This window comes from Grampus griseus, assembly GCF_964374135.1.
Source record: "Grampus griseus genome assembly, chromosome: 16".
NCBI classification, from domain to species: domain Eukaryota; kingdom Metazoa; phylum Chordata; class Mammalia; order Artiodactyla; family Delphinidae; genus Grampus; species Grampus griseus.
In genome coordinates, this window is record NC_139010.1 from 14,989,396 (window position 1) to 15,012,378 (window position 22,983).

General features: G+C 36.3%; 1 protein-coding gene across 1 annotated transcript in view; it reads right to left on the bottom strand.

The window, feature by feature from the left end:
• Positions 1-22,983, bottom strand: part of ANK3 (ankyrin 3) — a gene marked incomplete at its 5' end in the record, with an annotated part of 329,024 nt that overhangs the window by 12,806 nt on the left and 293,235 nt on the right. The window contains 5 exon segments of the mRNA XM_082673732.1: positions 2,419-2,509; positions 14,633-15,011; positions 17,491-17,581; positions 20,810-20,953; positions 21,878-22,009. Coding sequence (XP_082529858.1) covers positions 2,441-2,509; positions 14,633-15,011; positions 17,491-17,581; positions 20,810-20,953; positions 21,878-22,009 — 815 coding nt within the window. The 3' untranslated portion in view covers positions 2,419-2,440.

Genomic DNA, 22,983 nt, shown 5'->3' on the forward strand with positions numbered 1-22,983 from the left:
GAGGAGTGGATAAAAAAGATGTGGTACATATATACAATGGAATATTACTCAGCCATTAAAAATGAAATTCTGCCATTTTCAACAACATGGATGGACCTGGAGGGTATTATGCTTAGTGAAAGAAGTCAGAGAAAGACAAATACTCTGTTATTACTTATATGTAGAATCTAAAACATATCCAAATGAATATAACAAAACAGAAATAGACTCACAGATATAGAGAACAAACCAGTGGTTAACCAGTGGGGAGAGGGAAGGCAGGAGGGGCAAGACACGGGTAGGGGATTAAGAGGTGCAAACTACTATGTATAAAATAAATAAGCTACAAGCATATATTGTATAGCACGGGGAAATATAGCCAATATTTTATAACAACTTTAAATGGAGTATAATCTATAAAAATTTTGAATCACTGTGTTGTACATCTGAAACTAATATTATAAATCGTCTACACCTCAATTTAAAAAAATCTTGTATATGTCTTTTACCAGATTCAGCTGTAAGACACGCATAATGGGTGGGTTCATTCTAGATATTGCTACACTGATGTCATCCTTAATTTTCTCATCTCTCACACTTGTCATCTGACAAAAAGCAATTCATGTCGCTATCTCTCGAGTCAGCCTACCTCTTACCATCCTTACTGCCCAAGCCAGCATCTTCAGTAGTTTAATAGGTTTTCTGCTCATCCATTATTGCCACCTCCAATTCATTCTGTGCCCTGCAGCTAGAGTGTGTGATGAGAACCTAAACTTTTAGTGAAAAAAGGCTTATGAGGCCCGGATATTCCGATTTTTCCTACCTCTCCAGACACAATGACAAAACCTTCTGCAGGCTACACCGACCTGTTCTCCTTTCTTGTTTCTTCCCAGTTCTGGCCTTTGCAGAACGCTAGAGCCTGTGCCTAGGAGGCTACCCCAAACACCATCAAATTTCCTCCCCTTCATCCAGATGAATCCTGTTCATCCTTTAAAACTAATCTCAAGCATCATTTTCTTAAGGAAACCTTCCCTGTCACCCTCAGACCAGGTCAGATCTCCAGTTAACAGGGTTGAGTGTGTGGGCTCCAGAGGCAGCCTGTTAGGGTTTGTATCCTGTTTCTGCCACTTTTTATTTAGGTGACCTTGGGCAATTTGGGGCCTGTTAAATGGGGATGATAAAGGCACCGATCCAAGTGAATTAAATGAAGAGTACACCTGAAACACTGGAAGAGTACGTATGGATAGCAAATACTGTTACTTCCAGAGCACTCTGCAGTTCTTAGGAGTTTTCTCAATGCCTTAAATACTGAAGTGACTGACTACCGTTAAATCTCCAAAACGTAAGGTCAGCGAGGGCCAGTACCTCCCTAGTGCTGTTTACCGATGATTTCCCAGTGCCTAGGCAGAAAGCGTCACAGAGAGGAAGGGAAATAAATCTTTAAGTGAATAAATAAAGAAGAAGCTGTTTTTGGAGGTGGAGGGATTAAGAATTTCTTTGGGCCTTAGTTACAGTTACCTTGCATACAAAATTTGGGGCAGTGAGACTCCGTGATTTCTCAATTCCTTACAGCAGCACTCCAAGTACCAGGATTCTGGTAACTGGGGAACAGTTGATGAGTGAAAGTGGAAACTGGGATCTGTTTGCTTTGTTACTTGGGGCTAGGAGAACTGTTGGTGAGCAGCCCTAAAGGACTCATCCTGCTTTACCTCACAGACTTACACAGAGCTTTTCAAAGCTCTATCAATGGGCTTTTGAATTGTAGCTACATAGAAAGAAACAGCACAAAGTTCAGAAAACAGTGTTAGAGGACAATATCCTTCTCCGTGAAGAAAAGTTCAGACAACCTTAAACAAAGCTCACTAAACATTTTAACTTAGAAAACACAGTAGTGCCATTAACCTCCTATTTCATTTGCTTTGGTTTATACAGAATATCTGAAGTAGGATATAGGGATTTTGCTCATTTAAGCTTGGCAACCACTGTATTTCAACCAAAATTATATTCTTAGGTGCTGTTGTGGTAAAATGGTGAAAAGCTGGTCAATACAAATCTCCAAATACATTTGTATGAACTGTTTGTTGCCAAATAGTCTTCCTGTTAGAGTGAATAATGCTACTGCACTTCATACTGAGCCTTCGCTCTTAAGAGAAGACTCAAGATCACTATTTACATTTGCTTCTGCAACCATCATTTATATTTAAATTCCTAATTTGTGAAGAGGTTTATGGACTGTGAGCTAGAGGCCTTGGTTTTCGTGTGCAGATGTACGTGTACATGAACATGAAAATGACCACCAACTGCTTGTTGGATATTCAAAGCTGCAATTCAGTGAAAAAGAGAGGAAGGGGGTGGCGGGGGGATGGAATCACTTATTTGGTGAAATTAGAAGTTTCACAGGAAGTTACGTCTTACTGTTGTTGATAAGAGCACACTTACCACCTTGACTGACCATTTACTGTTATGAGTGACTCTTCTTTTCCACATGCCGGATTTCTTTCTTCGTCTTCATCTTATAACCTTCTCCCTGCTTTAAAAGGAATGTACACGTTAAGATTTCATGGTGAAAGGGTTTTCGTTAAAAAGCAGTTTCCATTCTGGTCCCTTGAGGCTGGATCAGGATAAGCGAAACACAGTTTCAAGTACTTTGTCACTTCACGTCCCCAGATATAATCTATTTGCCTCAACCACACAGCTCAGCAGCATCAGGGCGAGTGGGAGAGCACCGTCAGAAGGAATACGTAACTGTACTTCACAATAATTCAGTAGGTTAGTGATCAAACAACTGGACAGCCTGTCCAGTTCCTGTAAAACTAGAAGAAATCATCACTAAAACTCTCAAGGCACTCAAACCCCAATTATAAAAATATTAGTAAGTTATAATTTATGCCTTTTTAAGCCAGCAGAATGTTAAATAATCTGTTGTAATGAGACTGAAATTTCTCAGTAAAGCACTAATCATGAACTAAAGACCATGGAAATGCTGTTGAGCTGAGAGACTTTTTCTTTTTTAATTTGTGGAATTACCAAGCCCGTCCTCTTACTCCAGACCAAGCAGGCATCCCTTTTCCATAAAATAAGACCTGTCTTCACCAAGCACCAAGGACACACTTCTCTGAGAGCAAAGTGGTTCCACAGATACTCAGCTTTTACCCTTTACCCTCTTTATAATGGAAAACACAGTAGCCTTTCCAATTTTCTGATTTACTCCTTCTGAGAAATTTTCAGTTTACTTTTTTCTTATGTAAACACTGGCTATTGAAGTTTCTGTTTTTTAAATGAAAAGGGTAAAGGTCTGAGAAAGGGAAAGAAATGAAAAATAACCAGAGATGTTTTCTGTGGGAGCTAGAGATTCACTTGCTGAGTTACACTGCTCAGTGATGACTTTAGTTCTTTAACTGGCACATTGGAAATGGGCTGTTATTAACCCAGAGAGGAGAATCCTCCTCAGGTTAAGATGGGGGAATTCACATTTCCCTGTAGAATATACTGGAAAGAGAAAATGTATAGATTAGACGTAAGGATTTTGAGACGAGCTTTTTGTCATTCTAACTTTTAATTAAACCCTGTGCATTGGCTGGAAACAAGTGCTCTCTCTCTGGGTCCCAAGTAGGCTGCAGGTAAAGCACTGGGCAGGGGTGGGGCATGGCCGAGGGGTTTGGTGGTGGCAGAGGGTTTTAAATTTTGTCTCCCATGCTCGAACCGGCATGTTGCAACCTCCATGAATGAAATGATCTCTGTGAAAACTCTGAAGATAGTAAGAGTATATACTGTTAAAGAATGTTAGGAAGGAAAATCTTTTTCTTTGACCCTGATCAAATGCACAAGATGTCAAAAGCAGCAAATGCTTCAAGCTGCCACACTGCAGACGCCAGCCTGTTAGCAGCCTATTCTAGAGAGTTCACAAAGCTTTTATTCTCTACTTTCTTTACGACAGTCCCTCTCCATTACCACGTCATCATATTTTCTCTCTTGTGGGATAACAATTCGTCTTAGTACTTTCCGAGTGATCTGTAGGAAGCAATAGTGAAAAGGAGAGATTTTCCTGTTTTCTATTTTAAGAGGTGACACTACAGCAAACAAATAGTAGAAAATCTAAACCCCAAGAGAAGCATGAAACCCCAGTGATGATTACTTTTCTGGTGATGAGGTTGCCTTCTTCATCAGTAAACTGTTCTTCTGTGACTGATTCACCAGGAAGGTTTTTTGCTTCCTCTCCCTAAAGGATGTGGCATAGAGATTAGCAACATACTAGATGGATAGATCTCCACATCACTCCATACACCACACACATGCTCTGTGGCATTTTAGAAAAAGAAAGTATAAACTCTACTTGCAATTCCAGGGCCAGGGGAAAAGGCTGACTCCATGGATGGTTATTTAGCAGTCAACAACATTCAAAGCATTAAACCTCAAGTATGTACAAGAATGATGGTTAGCAACAAACTCCAAGAAGGAAGAATTTGAAAATATGTAATCACAGAATACAGTTATACATAGACAGACAAACAAAAAGGTTTCATTTGTTGAAAAAAGATGTAGCTAACGATTAGAGCTCTAATTAGATCATTTCACTTTGGATAATGTTTCTTCATTAGTCCTACGAAATCTCTCATTTTGGTGGATTTCCTTTTGTCTGATTTGAATTGAGGTAGCACCTTAGTTGGGGTGTTAATCACCCTTTGTTAGTTTGTTAAATTTAAAAATTCCTTACTAAAGGCAATATTTTTTCAAATACTATGAGAAAAGTTCAGAGTACAGAGAAAACCTTATTTTTTTCAGACTGAGCCTTTCATAAGTTGTAAATGAGAATAATTAATGTCTGATGAAGTACATAGTTTCAGAATATTATCAAGTGAATGAGTCTTATGTGATGACTGATTAATTACTAAAGGAATGTAAGACGACAGCCTTTCAGTTAGTGACTGCTATCTGATTTAGAAGGGGAAACTGTCAAGGATCTTCCTCTGGTGAGTTAACAAAAAAATGGGATAAATTCTTAACTTGCCAAGTGGCATCATATTTTCCTGCTAATAGGCAGGTCAGTAGATTTAGATGGCTCCTTAATGTCTATTAGCTCTATGATTGTAGGATAAGAAAAACCACTGAGAGAGCAGACATAGGGCTGTATTTGTAACACATTACCTTCTTCACTGGTGTCAACTTTAGGTCAGTCTCACTTACAGTTTTGGGGAACAAGGACAAACATCTTAAGTGCAGACCCATTCTAGAGACCTACTGACTTGTTAGTCATACTTCTTTTGTTGAAGAGGTGAACTGTACAGTGCTATAGTACTGTGTACTATAGTTACTGTACACCTGTAGGTTTTTTAGGAAAAATGGCAAATCACAAAGAAGACAGCTGCATTTCTGGGAGAGCCAGGATTCTAACCCTTTCAGTGTTATCGTCATGGGAAAGGTAGTAGCTCTGTTAATTTTGTCAGTGCCAGCCAATGGTGAGAAAATTCTATGATTGTTTTATGTCACAACCAGTAGAAAGGCAGTTGTGGTTTAAAATAACAGAGTAGAGACTGAAACACTACCTTGTTTTGCTAACAAAATTCTGTTTTTGTTCTTTTTTCTTTCTACAAAGTGACTTTGTATTCTTATAGATTGTGGGCTCATAGGTCCTGGGTGGGATATTTGACTCATTTTACCTCACTGTGGTATAAAGATGAGATGAAAATAAAACACGATGTTTCTCGCTGCTCTTGTTTGCTTCAAGGTTCACCTTGAACCTTGCCTATGATTAGTTTCAATTAGCACAGTTAAGCGAGGGAAGGAAATTGGAAAAATGTAGAGGTCTCCTGCCTGAATGCACTAAAATCTGCAACACGTTCTTATGGGAGTGTTATTTATGTTTCCTATGGTTGATTTCATATACCTGGAAAAGAAACAATTTCATTTTATTTTACAAGTAAAGGCTTAAAGACAGCAGAAAAGCCAAAAAAAGGGTCATGAAAAGTTTCACTATAGTTTAAACATGTATAAGTGAGATATGTTGGAACTAACTCTTGCACATGTCTAGCTCTTTGAGTGTTAAGACAATTCCAGGATCCCAGGAAAATCCATTAAAATAGCATACTATTACGAATGTTATAAATTGACCCTTTGGTGGGGAAAGATGCCAGTTAATTTGCAGACAGTCTCTGAAATGTGAAGTAGGTATTTTTATAAGCATAGCGAATACATTTAAGTACATTGATTTATATTAATAGCCTTAGAAAAAAGCAAAGCCCTAGTTATAAATAACAAGCCATATAGGTTGTTGAGATCTGCTGTGGTATGTGGGCATTTTCATTATTTCCTACTGAAAATTCATACTGCTTATGTATAATTAAAGGTGAAGATACTTCTCTTAGTCTTAATGGGCACTAACTATAGTCAACTAGTGCTTTACATAAGGTCAAAATAAGATATATGATTATGTAGAAACTCACTAAACTGAGGGAGTGGATTAGATAGTAGTTGACTGGATAGATAGGAAAGTTCGTAAGGAGTCACAAAGTACATTAAAAAAAATTTCATCCATCTTTAATTCTGTCAGGTACATTGGAGATCAGGTGTTACCAAGGAGAGGTCTTTAGGGCCTCTCTTTAATGAGAGAAAATAATCTCTAATTAGTTTCTAAGGTTCTTGAAAACCTTTGTACTTTTAAGTAAATAAAATTTCCCCGCTAGTTTTGGTGATGGTATTATTTTTGGCAACACCTACCCGCACTTTTTTTCTTTCCTATTTCAAAGGAAAATTACAGTACGTATGGTGTCACAGTATCATTCCTGGTGGCCACCTTTGTGAAGACTACTGTACTTTCCTTTGGACCCCTGCTGGAAACATAGCATTTTATAATTTTTATTCCTCTCTCCTTCTTGAATAAAATGAAAAAATAACATGAAATGTACCAATTTCCTTCGATGTACACAACATTAAAACTTGAACTTTCAAAAAAATGAGATGAGAGAAACTATATACATAAACTTAGCAGATTACTAAGCAATATGTATTCTGAGAAACCCACTTGCTGGGGATGTATGTGTATATGTATATAGCACATGTATATTCTATATACACATACATATTGGTATATGTATATAAAACGATCTGAAGCTTGTGAACAATAGTTACCTTGTTTCATAACAATGGTTATCTGAAGCTTGTGAACAATGGCAAGTGGAATGGATAGATTGAACTTTTTGTACTCTTGAGTTGTTTGATGGGGGGAAACATACACGTAAACCCTTATTTTGAAAGTCAGTAAAAACGCTCAAAAGTAGAAATAAAAATATAGTTGAGGGCTTCCCTGGTGGCACAGTGGTTGAGAGTCTGCCTGCCGATGCAGGGGACACGGGTTCGTGCCCCGGTCCGGGAAGATCCCACATGCCGCGGAGCGGCTAGGCCCGTGAGCCATGGCCGCTGAGCCTGCACGTCCAGAGCCTGTGCTCCACAACGGGAGAGGCCACAACAGTGAGAGGCCCGTGTACCGCAAAAAAAAAAAAAAAAAAAAATATATATATATATAGTTGAACTATATAGTAAAAATTCAGTTATTTGAATCTAATCAAACTTCACAATGGTTTGAGTTAGTTTAAAGTTTTTACCTTTGTAATCACTGCATTTGCTAAGCAAATAATGTAAACAAGCTCATAGGGACTGGTCAATTTAAACTGCTTCCAAGCATTTGAAACCACTGTGATATTATCATATTATATAGACATAAATGAATATGCTTATAAAATTTAAAAATACGCAAGCAAATGGGAGAGTTTGTTAACTTGACTCATTTCTTAAAGGACTTGAAAATATTAAATGTAAAAATATAAAAACATAAAAAAGAATGAATCCACATGTGAAATTAAAGAGAAAAATCATAAAATTCTACTTTCACTCCATTTATTATACTAGTTGAATGGCTAAGAACACAGATTTGCCTAGACTTGTGATAATGGAATCCTGAATATATCTACTGCTTTCATTGACATTTCCTGGCCAAAGCTAGCTCTGGGAAGGATGGAATAACCACCAAATAGTTTTCTGCTCTAGGATTCTAAGTGCTAGGGGAATTACTGTGGCTGGTTCAGTCCAAGGCTGGACAGCCTCCATGAAGTAGGTCAAATTCCTAGCATTCTAGCCCCATCAAATAGTTTCCAGGAAAGATAGCTCAATGCTGCCTTCTCCTATGCCACCGGAAAAGTCTCAATGGCCAAGTGCCTAATTTAGTCCAGGAAAAGTTATTCCTTTTTAGTTTGTTCTGGACGAGACGGAATACAGTATCGTGGAAAACGCAGGTAGAAGGCACTCCTCTAGAGGACCAGGGGTTAGGTTCTGGTCTCAGAACTGTTACTGCCCAGCTGTGTGGTTTTGGGAAAATCAATTCATCTCCTATCCTTGGTTTTTGTCATCTAGGAAAAGAAGTAATTTGAGTCTCAATGACTCCTTTAGGTCCTAACACTCTCATTTTATGTGTTTTGACAGAGATGGATCCCATGTCACATTTACCGCGTAGTACTGCAGTCTCGAGCTCTTTTACATTAAAAAGGTACCAACATATGGAATAAAGAGAAAAGGCAACAGAAATGTGATCTTTTTCAACTGCCCCCAAAATCTGAACAGAAAAATATTAACCAGAAAGACTTCTACGTATGTAATTGACAAAGATTTTTTCTTACACCTATAGCTTCCAATTATAATTGTAGCTATCCTTTAGCTTTTGGTTTCTCTGTCACATACGAAAGACATTTCTCAAAGCTTGTTTAAGTGATTCCATTGTTTATACAATGCCCTCCCCACTTATGAAACCCGTTCTCTGATGATTCCACTCAGCCTCCCTAAAATTACACTGACTTCAAGAAGTGAAGATTTGAAGAGAACACAGTCTCCTCTGTTTTATGAAGCCTATAACATCAGTGTATTTCAGTCTTTTAAACTTACGCTCTTAATAAAAATGTTAATATATATAATTATATGTTAAGCTTAAATATATAAATAACTCATTCTAACAAAATTACTTTAAAGCTAACTTGCTAATGCATGTTCTAGAATTATAGGAGACCAAAAGATATAACCCTCATTGACCTAGGGAGGGGGTTGATGCTTCTGCTGTTTTGTTTTAGTATTCCCCAGAGTAAAACTTCTCTACGCTTTCTCCCACTGCCTATGCAGGATTATGTTTATTTTCTTCTGTCATATACAGAGGAGTCAACTTCTACACTGGGCGGCTATTAGAAAGAAATGAGGTGAAGTTGATGCAACATGAGTATGTCATATGTTAAGCATAAAAAGCAAGTTACAAGACAGTATGTCTGGTGTGCTTTTTCTAGATGTTTCACTTTAGTGTCTTCAAGAAGTAATATTTTAATCATGGGACTAGCAAAGCCTGAACAGAGTTTGGCTTTAACATGTTCAGAAAAACCAAATTAAAGATTTCTTCCCCCTAATCCCAGCAAATGTGTGGGAGGTGACTGATTATGAGGACTTCATAAATAGGCCAAATGCTTGCAAATATGCTAGATAACAGTAAGTAATGTGGATTGCCCATGTGGAATTTTCAAAGTGATTCATACTTTTTTTTCATGGCCCCTATTGAGCTTAAGGTTGATTTGTGGATAATTTAGGATTTAGACAAGGACTTATTTTCTTCCCTAATGTTTCCAGAGTCTTAGAAAAACTATACTAGAGCAGATTTGGCAGATTTTCTTCTCTTCTTTCATCTGATCTACAAGAAAAGTACAAGCAGCAGGATTAAGAAGTTTTGGATACCTAAGCCAACTTCCCTACATCTCTGGTTTGGTGTCCTGACACTTTGGAAATGGGTGATAAGTTTGATAAATGGTTTTCAATAGATATTTCCTTTCCTTTCTTTCTCTTCAGAACTGCCAACCAAGGAGCCTCAAGTTATTTGGACCACATTCAAAGGACTGTGTATTGAAAATGGCTTCCTAGTTCTCTGCACTCAATTATTCCAACATCAAGAAAGATCTCTCTAAAGGCAGAGTAATGGAGACAAGCAGCAGACTGCAAGAAGCAGTCCGTAGGACCTCCCATACGTCAGGTCGGTGCTTCAAAAGGCCTTTGTGGGGGAAATCAGGATTTATTCATAGTATTCAACTGTGCTGTAACAGGGGAGAATTACATTTTTCACTTCCAGTAAGAGTTGCTTCCTCTAGTTAAAAATACAGCCTTAGAAAAAACCAGCCTGATTTTTTGTATGTCAGTCAAGTTAAAAACCTATTTCAGAAGTTTTTGCTTGGTTTGCATTATGTCATATACATCCATGCCAGGCTATAACACTGAATTCTTAGTCATTGATTGATAATGAAAAACTGGTTTTCACTTAAAAACTGTTAAGGCTGAGAAGGGAGCCTTTTAATTCTTTCACTCTCTTTCGTCTTTATCTTACCTCATACCTCATTACAGCCTCTGGGGTTTCAGTTGAACATTTCATTGGATATGAACTATTCTCTCACCAAGGTAGAATCTTTGTTCACACATAGAACACTTCTCCAAGGAAAGCAGTATACAAATGCCAAGAATTCTCGGGTAAAATTACAACTGCCACATGTCAAACACAGGCCTAGACAGAATACTCACTACCATGCAACGTGAGTTTTTCCTTTAGGTGGTTGTTTTTATAAGTTTTCAAATGTGCAAAGAAACATACAGAGCCATTTAGTTACCAAGCATGCTGAATTTTCCAAACCACAAGAAAGGTTCTAATAATACAGCGTTGCCCCATACTGATCTGGCTTCGGGATACCTTTATAATCAAACGCCGGCGAATAACTCGGGTAGTGACTCTCCGTTCTTCCTCTGAGCTTGAATCACTCTCACTGCCTTTCAAGTCCTGAGTAAATGCATTTTTAGTAGAATTTTACCATCACATTTAAAATAAAAGACATTCTGAGAAGGGAAATCATGAAAGAATTTTTTACTTCCTGGTTCCCCGCACTTAAGGAAAATCATGATGTATATTTGCGGAAATCTTAAAAAAAATTTAAGTGGAAGAAAGTTTTGAGCAGAATTCTAAATGAAATTACTCTGTATTTATATGTATATATGTGTATATAAATATATATAAATTATACATAAATAATATATATAATTACCTTGATCTTTACCTGCATATGTATATGCATATATATACTTATGTGTATATATAAATGCAATGCATATGTAAATGCATAAGTATATATATGCAGGTAAAGATCAAGACAATAAAATTGTAAATTATTAAAAATAACAATGGTGGAGACTTTGGCATCAGAAACTACATACATGCTACTAATTATTAGTTTGGGGAAATAATATAGATTTAAAGCTAGTTTAAAAATAAATATTATACATTTGACATGAATGTATAACCTTACAGTTACAGGCCATCTTTCACTTGATCTACAGAAAGAGGCACAGTATTTCTGACTTATATGATATTTTGGTCAGATTTGACAACTTTATCCAAAGCTATTTTGAACTTTATGAAAAGTATACAGTTTATATCAGCATAATTTGCCAGGAGATTTTTATCAGCATAATTCATACCTAATACATAATTGGAACTCAGTAGGAGTTTATTCAAATGAGGAATGTAGAAGATTTGAAAGCCTGAGGTCTTATTTTAAAGAACTGATATGAAATTAGAATAGAAACAACATTGCACAGACAAGAATATAGTACAGGTAAGAATACAGTAATTACACAAAGTATTACTTTTTAGGAAATAAGGATAGGAATAAGGAAAAACTACCAAGTGATAAACAGTTCATAAGTCAAAGGGAAAATTATCTTCAGCTTCTACTTAAATATCATGGTCAAGAGTATACACTGAATAATTTTATTTCTAAATTTTAGTGGTGGAGTTCTGAAAACAATTCTAGTATTTTATTTTCTAAGTGTACTAGTTACCCCAAATCTGACAGTCCCAGAGATAGAAACTGTAGTTAATATCCATTGGAAAAATCAATGGCAGAATTGGTAAAAATAGGAAAAAAAAAGGTAAAATTGTTACAGGAGGTGTAAGTGTTAGCAAAAATTATTAATGAAATGTTAGTCAAATAGATAATAAAGTAGGCCATTCTTCACCAAAGGTAAACTTACCAAATATTTTTAAATGTTATAGTAATATCAACTTTAACTTTGTAGGAAATTTCATCTGAACAAAATGCCTTACTGAATAATATGGTATCAAAAGGAAATAGTTTTCAAGTTTCTTACTCCTTGCAAAGATACTGGCTACTAAATTCCCCATTACTTTAAAATTTTTTTAGAAAAGGACCATAAATTCAGGACACTTAGAATGACCTAAATATTGTGAAAGGAGGCCCTACAATGGCTCAGAAAAGCAGAAAAAAGTAAGACGAATTCAGATTGCAAAAGAACTACTAATCAGCATTTAGCAATTAATAGATTAGATGAGGCAGAAGAGAAAATTCAATCTGAATTATCCATACCCAGAATCTCAGACTGGGGAAAGTTTTTCACTTGAAACATTTAAAAGCAGAAGAACATATGTTAATGCAAACACTGACAACAAACCTAGATGTCAATTATAATCCTATCAAGAATCATCTGAGACCAGCCCCTCACATAAAGAAAAAGTGGCCATTTGGCTAATGTTTGTTTCCATTTTCTCCATGGAGTCTCGCTAGTCTTAAGGTGAAGGGTAGAGAGAAGATGGTAGCAGAATCTCGACCAGGATTCCTTTTAGAGAATTCTCTTTGCAATGGCACAGAGGGTAACTAGGAGACCAAATGGAATTTTCTCAGTACTTCTTGCCATGGGTTGCGGCATGTAAAGAGGTGGAAAGCAGCAGGATTTTTACCTTGTAACAGCAGGCAGTCATCCGTTTAAGAGCTGCACCCGGACTTTTGACCTGATTTTTCAGGGGACAAAAAGGGGGCTGTTGTCTGAGATCATACATCCGACGACCTAGTTGATTACTATTGTACTATGGTCTAGCCACAAAAAATACATCCTGGACATCTTCGAATTTCTTGTGAGGTCAGACTTTTATGTTCCAGAAGCTTTAACTTCACTATGAATTGCTATGCTCCTGAAGCCTTTATGCATTTGAGTAGGACCAGTGACCAATGCGAAAGGCACAAACTCATTTATAAGAAATCTCGAAAACATTTTCTAACAACTAATTATTTTCCATTACTGATGAATTCAGCTGCATTTCCATTCAGGGTTAAGACTTTCTTTTTCAAATCCTCTTTATGCCTTCTCCAAGCTTCCCCAATGGGCAATATGTAGGCACATGTATGCCGTCGAAATGCTTACTTACATATTTCAGAACTTCCCTATCTATTTTTAATAGGTTTTTGCACAATACATTTTCATAGTTAAAACATCACTATGTTACTGCTCCTCCCTATATTTTGCAGGCTCATTTTAAAAGGGAACATTCCACCCAAAGTCATATTGCTTAAACATGCTAGGAGTTAACTAAAAGGCAGAAAGCAATACTCAAAACAGACTTGTCGGGAAGGAAATGAAAGAGAGTCCTGAGGATTTTATTTCCTCTCACTTTCCCTCCTAACAAGCAGGAAAGTGATCCAAAAAATAGCCTGCAGGAGGGAAAAGGAAAGGATATGATTAGTTAATAAGCTGATAATTAGCTCCTGAGGGATTAGGAGTTTACTAAATTTTCCTAAACCTCAAATTAGTCACGGGCTCATTATTTTACAAAAGATTTGTTTCTTTTTTTTTCTACCCAAAACACTGTAGAAGAGCTTAAGTAAACTAGATGCTTTAGGGAAAACTTCAAGTACTACTATTCCAAAGATGTATAACTCTCAGTCTATTTCTACTGCATAGTTCATGAAAAGACACAAAAATTGAGAGAGCAAAAAGCAGTCAAAAATACAGGAAACAGAACTGATCTTAATTTTCTTATATCCATCTATGAATCATAATTTCAATTAAAAATTTTTTAATATCTAAAAATGTTTACCCTCAAAGAATAATGAAATCTATTAGATGGTAGCACAAAAACATATAATTACAAAAAGCAAGCAAATAATTATATGACAGTAAGGTTTTTTAAATTATTAAAAACAAATATTAAGATAATTATCAACTTAGATATAAAAATAATTAAAATGATACTTTTAATGTTGCATTTCTAAATGCCGTCAACCAACAGTAGTATACCCACCTCATTTTAGGCTTGGGAACTGTGTTTCTTCAATTTTTAAAACACCCTTTCAGGCAACAGACCTTATAGGATAGAACTCTTAGATGGGTCAATGCTAGTGACTCTTTAAATTGTGCAAAGGAACCAGAAAGGGTCAGGATAATTATCCTCCATCCTCAAGAAAGAAGACTAGGTTGGGAGTGAGGAAACCTAAATCCCAGACCAAATTAAAACTGGACCTTAAGCTACTTACTTAACATCGCTGTATTCTTTTCCCTCCTGAAAAACGGCTAAGAAGATGTTTATTCCTTTTTTCTACCCAATGAAAGAGGGATGACAAATAGCATATATTTTACTCATTACTTTCTTTACCCCCATTATTAGTATTACAATTTTCAATCACACATTGATAATCTGGAAGTAGAAACGAACACTGGGCCCAGTGCTACAAGATTATAAAAGAATCGAAGCGTCAGTACTTTCAGCTTAAATGACAGCACAGTGGAAAACTAGATGACGTACCTTTTGCTCAGACCCATTGGATCCCTCTTCTTCATGGAGGTTAAGCCTTGGCTTGCCATCTGCAGGAGTAGTCCTACTCATCTTTTTCATACTGACAGGCACACAGGGTTTAGGCTCTTCTATGACAAACTTGCTGGTTTCTTCTAGAGCTTTCTGATATGCCGCTAGTGATGATGCTGGTTCATCAACACGACCAGAACCTTGTATTTTTGGTTTCAGAGTTTCCTTTGTACTCTGTTTCCCTATATCATTTTGGGATTCTGAAAAGTAAGATTTTGTCTTTGCTTCTGGAGTGACTTCTGCATGGCTTCCATTTGCTTCAAATCTTCCAGGTTCCCCTTTGAGATACGAGGTAATGGAATCTCTACACTGGTCAGGGCTGCAATAGAGAAGATGTGGAAATTTATAATGGTAACATATGGCTGCAAATGGGCTTCAGAAGCTCTAAATTTTCAACAGCCGTGTTTTTAACTACTTTTAAAGACATACAGTAGAAACGCATGAAAAACCTGGTCATCAGATTTCAAACTGTGAGGGCCTGTTATGGGTGTGGGTGTGGGGTGAGGAGATGATACACAGGCTCCAGGCATCCTCTTCACTCCAGCTCCCAAACTAGCTGGCTGGCTATGCTGTCACTGTTTTTCTTTTGTTTTGTTTAATTGTACTGATACAGTTCCTTGGATTCTGTATCTTTTAAAAAGTAATCCTGAGAGGTTCATGGACATACCCAGAGTTCCAGACCCACCAATCTAAAAGAGGAGGAGATCTCAAAATGCTTTTCTAGTGCCAGTGAAAAAACTGATGACAAAGAACAAAATGAATTCCTGTGATGAGAGCTCTGGCATCCTCAAGAACCCTACGTTCCAGTCTTTGGATGTGTTTCCAATCGTGAATCCTACCGTCATGCTTTTCCCACCGTGGAAGAACCATGAGAACCTTCCTTGGGTTCTCATCTTTCTCCACTCCTGCCCTCTGCTGACTCTCTCTGGTGATAAGGGTATGGATGCTCACCTGCTGCTTCTACTACCTGTGAGGACTGTTTTCCTTTTGACTCTTAAAAACCTTTCTCTTCCATTACTTTCTTTTAAATTGGTCTCTAATTTTTACTAGTTTCAATATAGACTTTTACTTTATTTTATAGTTTGTATATTGGGTTTTTTTTGTATATTGTTTTTATTAGCACCTTTGCTTATTACCTGTAGAATTCCGAAGGCAATGAAACTAGTGCAATGTTTTCTATGTACAATATATGTACTATGTATATGTATGTGCGTATCCTTATAAATCAAATTTTGATTAAACACCTTTATCAAAAAATATTAATAGCACATCCTATTCCAGATGTTTAAGGACAAACAGTCCCAGCATACTGTGAAGACCCTGTACGATAACTATAACTCCTAGCTATATCTAATTTCCTGTTATGCAACTATAAATTATGCGATTCTATCTGAACCTAGACATCAAAATTAGTACTATTTCTTGTCTCCATACTCTATTCTGTAGGCTGAACATAGAATTCACTGATGCTCCCATTCTTCAAAGGGAGTTTTGTGAACTCTTTGCAAATGTTGTCACCTCCCTCTGTGGGAATTTTCATTGAGCAAGAAGCTTATCAGCAATATGAAAATATTAAACATGGTTATAAAATAAGTTGTATGAAAAGAACTGAGGTTTATCACTAGTTACCACTGAAGTAAAATATATTTTATGTGTGCATAAATAAAATAATGCCAGCTATCACTGAGATACTGTTTGTACCAGTCATTGGGTAGGCATGCTACAGGCTTTCTTTTTCAATCTATAAACCTGTTTGAAGAAAGTAGTAGTATTCTTATTTTTAAAGCCAATTACAGTGGCATCCTTAGAGCTTAGAAATTAATCAAGTCGAAAAGTGCAAACCTAATGGTGGTGGGGTTTGAACCAGTGTCTCAAGGACACTAGCTCTTACCCTCCTAGAGGAAGATCACTGTAAAAAGAACCAGATTCATGATTAGGGAATTATTTTGGTTATAAACAAATTTCTATCATGCCCATATTATTTGGGGGTAAAGAATTACATATGCCATATTGCAAATTATATAAAATATTCATGTAGAAAAAAGGAAGGATATATAAAGTGTTAGTTGTTTTTCTTAGTATGATAAGGATAGATGACTTTTTTGCTTCTCTGCATTTTTCTGTGACATTTAAAAACACGTATGTAAAAGAAATTCACCAAAATTTTAGTGGTGGTTATTGCTAGATGATGGCATTGTATTGATTTTTTAAATCTGTATTTTAAAATTTTGTATAATAAGCACATTTATGTTTGAAGTCAGGAAATAATAGAAATGCTTATATTTCTAAACGACAGAATTATATTTATTACATTATTTTAAATGAGCATTAATTTCTGGCTATGTGAAAAGAATACTACTACAGGTAATAAAGTAGAAAAGAGTAACCTTCTAAAGTAAAGAAAATGTATTAATCTTTAGCATGTGTATAACTTTTTGCATTTTACTTCAGCTAATTATCAGTAGTTTTAAGAATTATATTTGAGTTTAATGTAACTTTCCCTCTCCAGATTAGCAGAATGAACTAACCTTTAAAGCATGTATTATCCTGAAATTGGAATGGTAATTTAGAAAAACAGTAATTGCTAAAAAGCATATATTTAAAACAAACTAGTGGAATTCCCTGGCAGTCCAGTGGTTAGGACTCCATGCTTTCACTGCCAAGGGCCCAGGTTCGATCCCTGGTCTGGGAACTAAGATCCCACAAGCTGTGTGGCGCAGCCAAAAAATAAAGAAAGAAAACAAACTATTAACATGTAACCTGCATTTCACGTTCCTTTTTCTGACCCAGAGCCATACCTGTCATCCAGTCGATCTAGTAACCCACCAGTTATTCTTCGAGCTTGAGCAGGGGACTCTAGGTTTCCACTTGATGTCTCATTCTGCCAACCTGTAATTGAAGACATTTCCAGTTCTGCTTGCTGAACACGTTTAAGAATAGCCTGTACTTTTTCTTCTGTCATCTCCTCAGACTCTACTCCTTCTTCAAGTTGAATATCCTCAAATAGAGATTTGAGTTTTTCTTCCGTCATCTCCTCATCAGGACCAGATTTTCCTTTCTCTTGCTGCTCAGGGCTCACTCCTACTTTTCTAGTCTGTTCCAATGGCTCTGCTGGTTTAACATCTTTTGGGACCCCAGCCATCCTTCCGAGGTATTGAGGATACTCACTCAGACATACATTCTCCAACTGGCTCTCATGTACATCCACTGCTTCAGGTATTTCTGTCAAAGGCATTGAGTCTTCAAGTCTGCTCTCTTCCAAGGACGTGTCTTCTGCAGTTACGACTGGAGGTCCGTCTGCTGAATGCTCTACGTTTCCCTGGGAAGGCACTACCCCATCACTCAGTCTACTGGGGGTTCTAAGGGGAGATTCTATGCTAGAGAGATCACTAAAATAATCATCTTGCTGGAAAGGGGTGGGTGGTGTGTACTGCAACCCTGTGGGAGTTTCCAGTTCCACTTGAAGGGGAGGAAAACCTATGGAAGACAGTACATTTGGACTGACTGGAATGAATTAGAGCACATCAAACAAAAACACATGGAATGACTTAAATTATATTAGGTATGAAAATGTGTGATGAATTACAGAATAATGTTGATAAATTTATTGGTGTAGTTCAAGTATATGTAATACAATGAAATAAAAGACTAGTGCAAACTACAATAAAATAGAATACTAGTTAATTAAGATATAAATTGTTTATCGATTTTGGTAATTTTAATACAGTAACTTAAATACACAAGTTTGATCCAATATAAAGTTAGCTGTCGTTACGTAAGATACATTTATTGCATGGCCAAATTAATATCTTTCTACTTTTAGCATGCAAAATCCACACTGTGGTGGACTGAATACAGCAAGCCACAAGAAACCAATTTTTATAATTAATTACTTATAACTTATTTTAAGAACTGTACATAAGAGTGATGCTACCCAACTCTTAATTCTTAACTTATTTCACATGAAATTTACAGCAAAGAAAAATGAATTTAATCTTTGGAAAGAAATGACCATTAGATTTTAGAGCAGTAGTACTGGGAAAAAAATCTAAAAAGATGTTAGGAAAAGGATTTAAAAAGCAGATAAAGTAGAAAAGACTCCATGTAAACTCTTCAGGTGTCATAATGTGACAGATGAAAGGGTTGTGTACGCATGAAAGTCTTGGTGAACTTGGTGGTAGGGGTCCACTCAGAAGCATGAATCAAATAAAGAGAAAAAAGAAATGATACACAACAGAGACGGGAGGAAGGCCATTCACAGAGAGCTCTCTGAATAGTCATGACAGTGCTATGAGACAGCAGAAGTTTACTAACCAGCCTACACAAAGGGGAAGGAGGGAGAAATTGCCTCGTTTTAAACTTTGCTGCGTGGACTAAGGGAGTTATTTTTCTCCTTCAGCAGAGAGAAAAGTCAACAATGGTCTGGTCATGGTGAGGAAAGGAAGTTTCACAAAAGTTCAACGAAGAGGAGAGACCGGAACAAAAAGGCAACCAGGCACACTTTCTGACTTATTGGTCTAAAAAACTAAAGCCTAATTTTTCCGTCAGTCCAAGATAAATACCAACTTAGCTTTGGTTGTAAATTCAAATTACTATAGGTACGTGAACATTTTTCTGTTATGGTCACCCATAAACCAGAATGTTGAAAATTTGTCTAAGACTACATGAGGTTTATAATCTGCACAAGTAAAATTTACTTCATAAACATAAATTTCCCTAAGAATTTTAAAAATAGAGAATATAAAATATTAAGATGTAGCAACAAAAAGCCCTTGTGGATTTATTTAATGATACTCTGATTTTAAAATGTTAAATGAAACTTTCAATTCCATTGAATACTTCCATTCCTTTCTGATCATCTTGTTTGTTAAAACTACTTTTCTTAAAAAAGTTTCCCAGTAAAGAATATTAAAATATTCTATAAACTTGGCAAAAACCCAAAATTTGATATAATAGTGGTCTGTCTTTATCTTGTGCACAGAGAGTTTGGTCATCAATATGTGGCCTCACATATAAGACAGGGCCTCGAAGAGAGCATTTTTCCAGGTTCTGTGATATTTATAAGCTTAAAAAGAAACCACTTTTGACATTATTACCCACATGTTTATGTTATGGGGATAACAAGGTACACTTTAAATTTTCTGTTGACTTTAGTAAGCAGAAACTTTCTAAGAATTTGAGATGTTTTGTCACATATGCAGAATTATAAGTTATTGATTATTGGTGGTCTAACTTTGCTGTTTAAAAATAGAAAAAAAATCACCATATTTAAAAAAAATTGAAATAGTAGAAAAATATCCCTAGCTCCTCTTCTTGCCTCCATAGCATCAACATTTTTGTACTCAAAATTCATTATAGGAATAAATTTCCATTTATGAACATCTTGAAAAACATAGTAAGATATTTGTCATACTTTTCTTAATACTTTGTTGAAAAAAGCCCCAATTTACATAATGAAGGAAAAATGACACCATTATCATATAAATTAAGCTAATGTAAAAGAGGAATTATTATATTAGTGACATCTATGCTCATTGAATTAGAAATTATGCTACCTTTTATATACGATGGGTCAAGTAGTGTTTTTCCAAACAAAAAAATGGCAGCATATGAAGTTAAAATAATGCTAAATAACGAAAACACCTGTTTGAGTGATACATTCGTCTCTTTCAGTACATGCTTAAATACTTGTTCTCAAAACAGTAATTAACCATTTTACTTAACAATTTGTATAATAGCCCACAATTTGTTTTTACCTAAATAGGAATAAAAGAGTTCCCTAGTTTTTTAGGTTAATATAAAAATGACAAAAGCAACGTATTCTCTAGATATTAAATTTTCTTCCATTTGGTCATATAAAACATTTGAGATACCAACTCTTTCAGTTAACTTATGCCTTTATATACTTCATTATCTGTATTTTATATAACAGAGACATTTATCAAGTTTGTTCTATCAGGGTGTTTGTTGGCAGACTCTGGCAGAGAATATGCCGTGAAAATGAGAAATTAAGTCAAGCAAATCATAATTTAGTTGGTTTTACGTGACTGCCTTGTCCTACTGCACTTTCAAATTTTATCAAATGATTAAGTAAATATGAACACTAAATTCAGTTACCATCCACAGGGTCATGGAAAACACTGTTCTCATCTGCAAAACTTCTGGTGCCTGAAATATTTCCATAATCAAATATTGGTCCTTCTAGCAGAGTCACTATATCTATTCGATTAATTTTTGTCAAGACCGCAGTTAAGGCATCAGCTGAAAGAGGAGGGAAAAAAAAAGGTTGAAAACCCAATTAAATGATTTTCTTCTAAGTCATCACAATACCCACACAAAGGAATGGCTCTCTTGACCCTCCTAGCGTCTTAGTCCCGCCTCACTGCACCTCTGCAACATTCACTACCCAGAGGGCTCAGAAAGCTCGCTGCTCCAGGGAAGATACGTTAGGGTCTTAAGAATCATTTTGTGAAGCCGTGTGTGATGACAGCCACATTCGTTCCGTCTCTGTAAGGCGCAGAGCAGATAGGCCTCAAGACAGCGAGACTCCCGTTAGTTATAAGGGGATCTAATAAACACATTCCTCTCCTGTTAGACTGTCAAAATATATATATATATGTCACCCTTATATTTGATGCTTAGCATTAATGACTTACTAAGGTCAGGCCGACCCAGGCAAACCCCCAGTAACTGATTCCACATCGTTATGGGTTGGCATTTGTCACAGTATAGCACCACTCCCCTACCACCACCTAAACCACACAAAACCCAGGAGTACTGGGGAGTGCTCTGCCATCACAGACCAGGCTGGATAAAATGGTTTGATCTTATCCTTTTCTCTATTATCTCCCTGCACATCCATTTCTGGCCATAGCAGTAACTTCACATTGTTTCCCACTACCGCCCCATGACTGAACAGCTAGAATTATATTTTCATTTTTGATGGTCACAGAGAAAAATGCAAAAAATGCAAATATAGATAAAATGCCCAAAAGCCCCTACTACTTGCTTCCTAAAAAGCTTCCTAAAGACAGAAGTTTAGAATATTAGCACAAAATTAAACAAGTATAACTTCAAAAGGCTTGCCATTACTTTATGATCACTGTGATTTTATTAACAGTAGGCTTATCTGAAATATTAGACATATGCAATTTTGCAAGTTAAAGTAATATAATTTCAGCATACTTGTAGCATTTTTTCCATCTCTGGTAACCCATTTTTTTAATAACATGAAGCTTTGAGAAATTAAAGAATTTGGATTTTCCACACGTATTTGATTGATTTCATCCACTGAAAAATTCAGTTCCCTTGCCAGTTCTGTAGAAAAGAAAAGGAGTTACTAAGATTTCATACTGTAATTTTATCACATATATTTCATAAAAGTAATGCTCAACTGCCCCCCCCCCCATAAAAGGGAAAGGATTTTATAGTAAAACCCAGGTACAGCCTTGGGCATTAATCTTTATATACTTGATTTCACAGGAAAATACTGATAATATACAAGCTGTGACTTATCTCTCCTAAGATAATTCCTTGGTTATAATCAGATTCCCTTTGGAGATTATTTTATAAAGATTCTTGCTCTGTTCAAAGAGGATGTTGCTAGGTTCTTTTAACTCAGCCAAATTATTGTCTGCAATTTGAGCAAACTTCATACAAGATAGGTAGGGATATACAATTCATAAACATGGCACAAGAGGAGCCGGTAGAGTTTTCTCTCGGCAACCTCCATGAAGTAGATCTTTTACTCACATAATACTCTATTCTATATGCCTTCAAGTTTCATCAGAGCCACTTGGGAGGTTAAATGATGACTCCAAGCCAGATCATTGTCTATGAGATGCTGTCACTTGTGTAAAAAATAAAAGGGAGATAAGCTTTCTGTCCAGCTAAGTGTTCTATAACCACACACTCAATCTTGTAAATGCAGAGTGTGTCTTTGGAAGGATACATATGATATGCGTAGTTGCCTTGGGAGAGTTAAACTTGGGAGTCAAAGGTGAGAAGGAGACTTACTTTTCACTGTATATTTTTTGTACATTTAAAAAAGATGTGTCAGGTGTTTATCACATTAAATGATTATAAAAAGTAAGAAATGGGAAAAAAATCCACGGAAAAGGAATTGGACGGTTCTATCCTCCTTAAGTACCATTTCCAGCAGTTTGGCAAAATATATTCAGAGGCTCAAAAAAGTCTGTATCCTTTGACCAACTGATTTCACTCCTAGAAATCTATGGTGACAGTACACAGGGTTGTACACAATTATTTACATACATGAATGCTCACTGTAG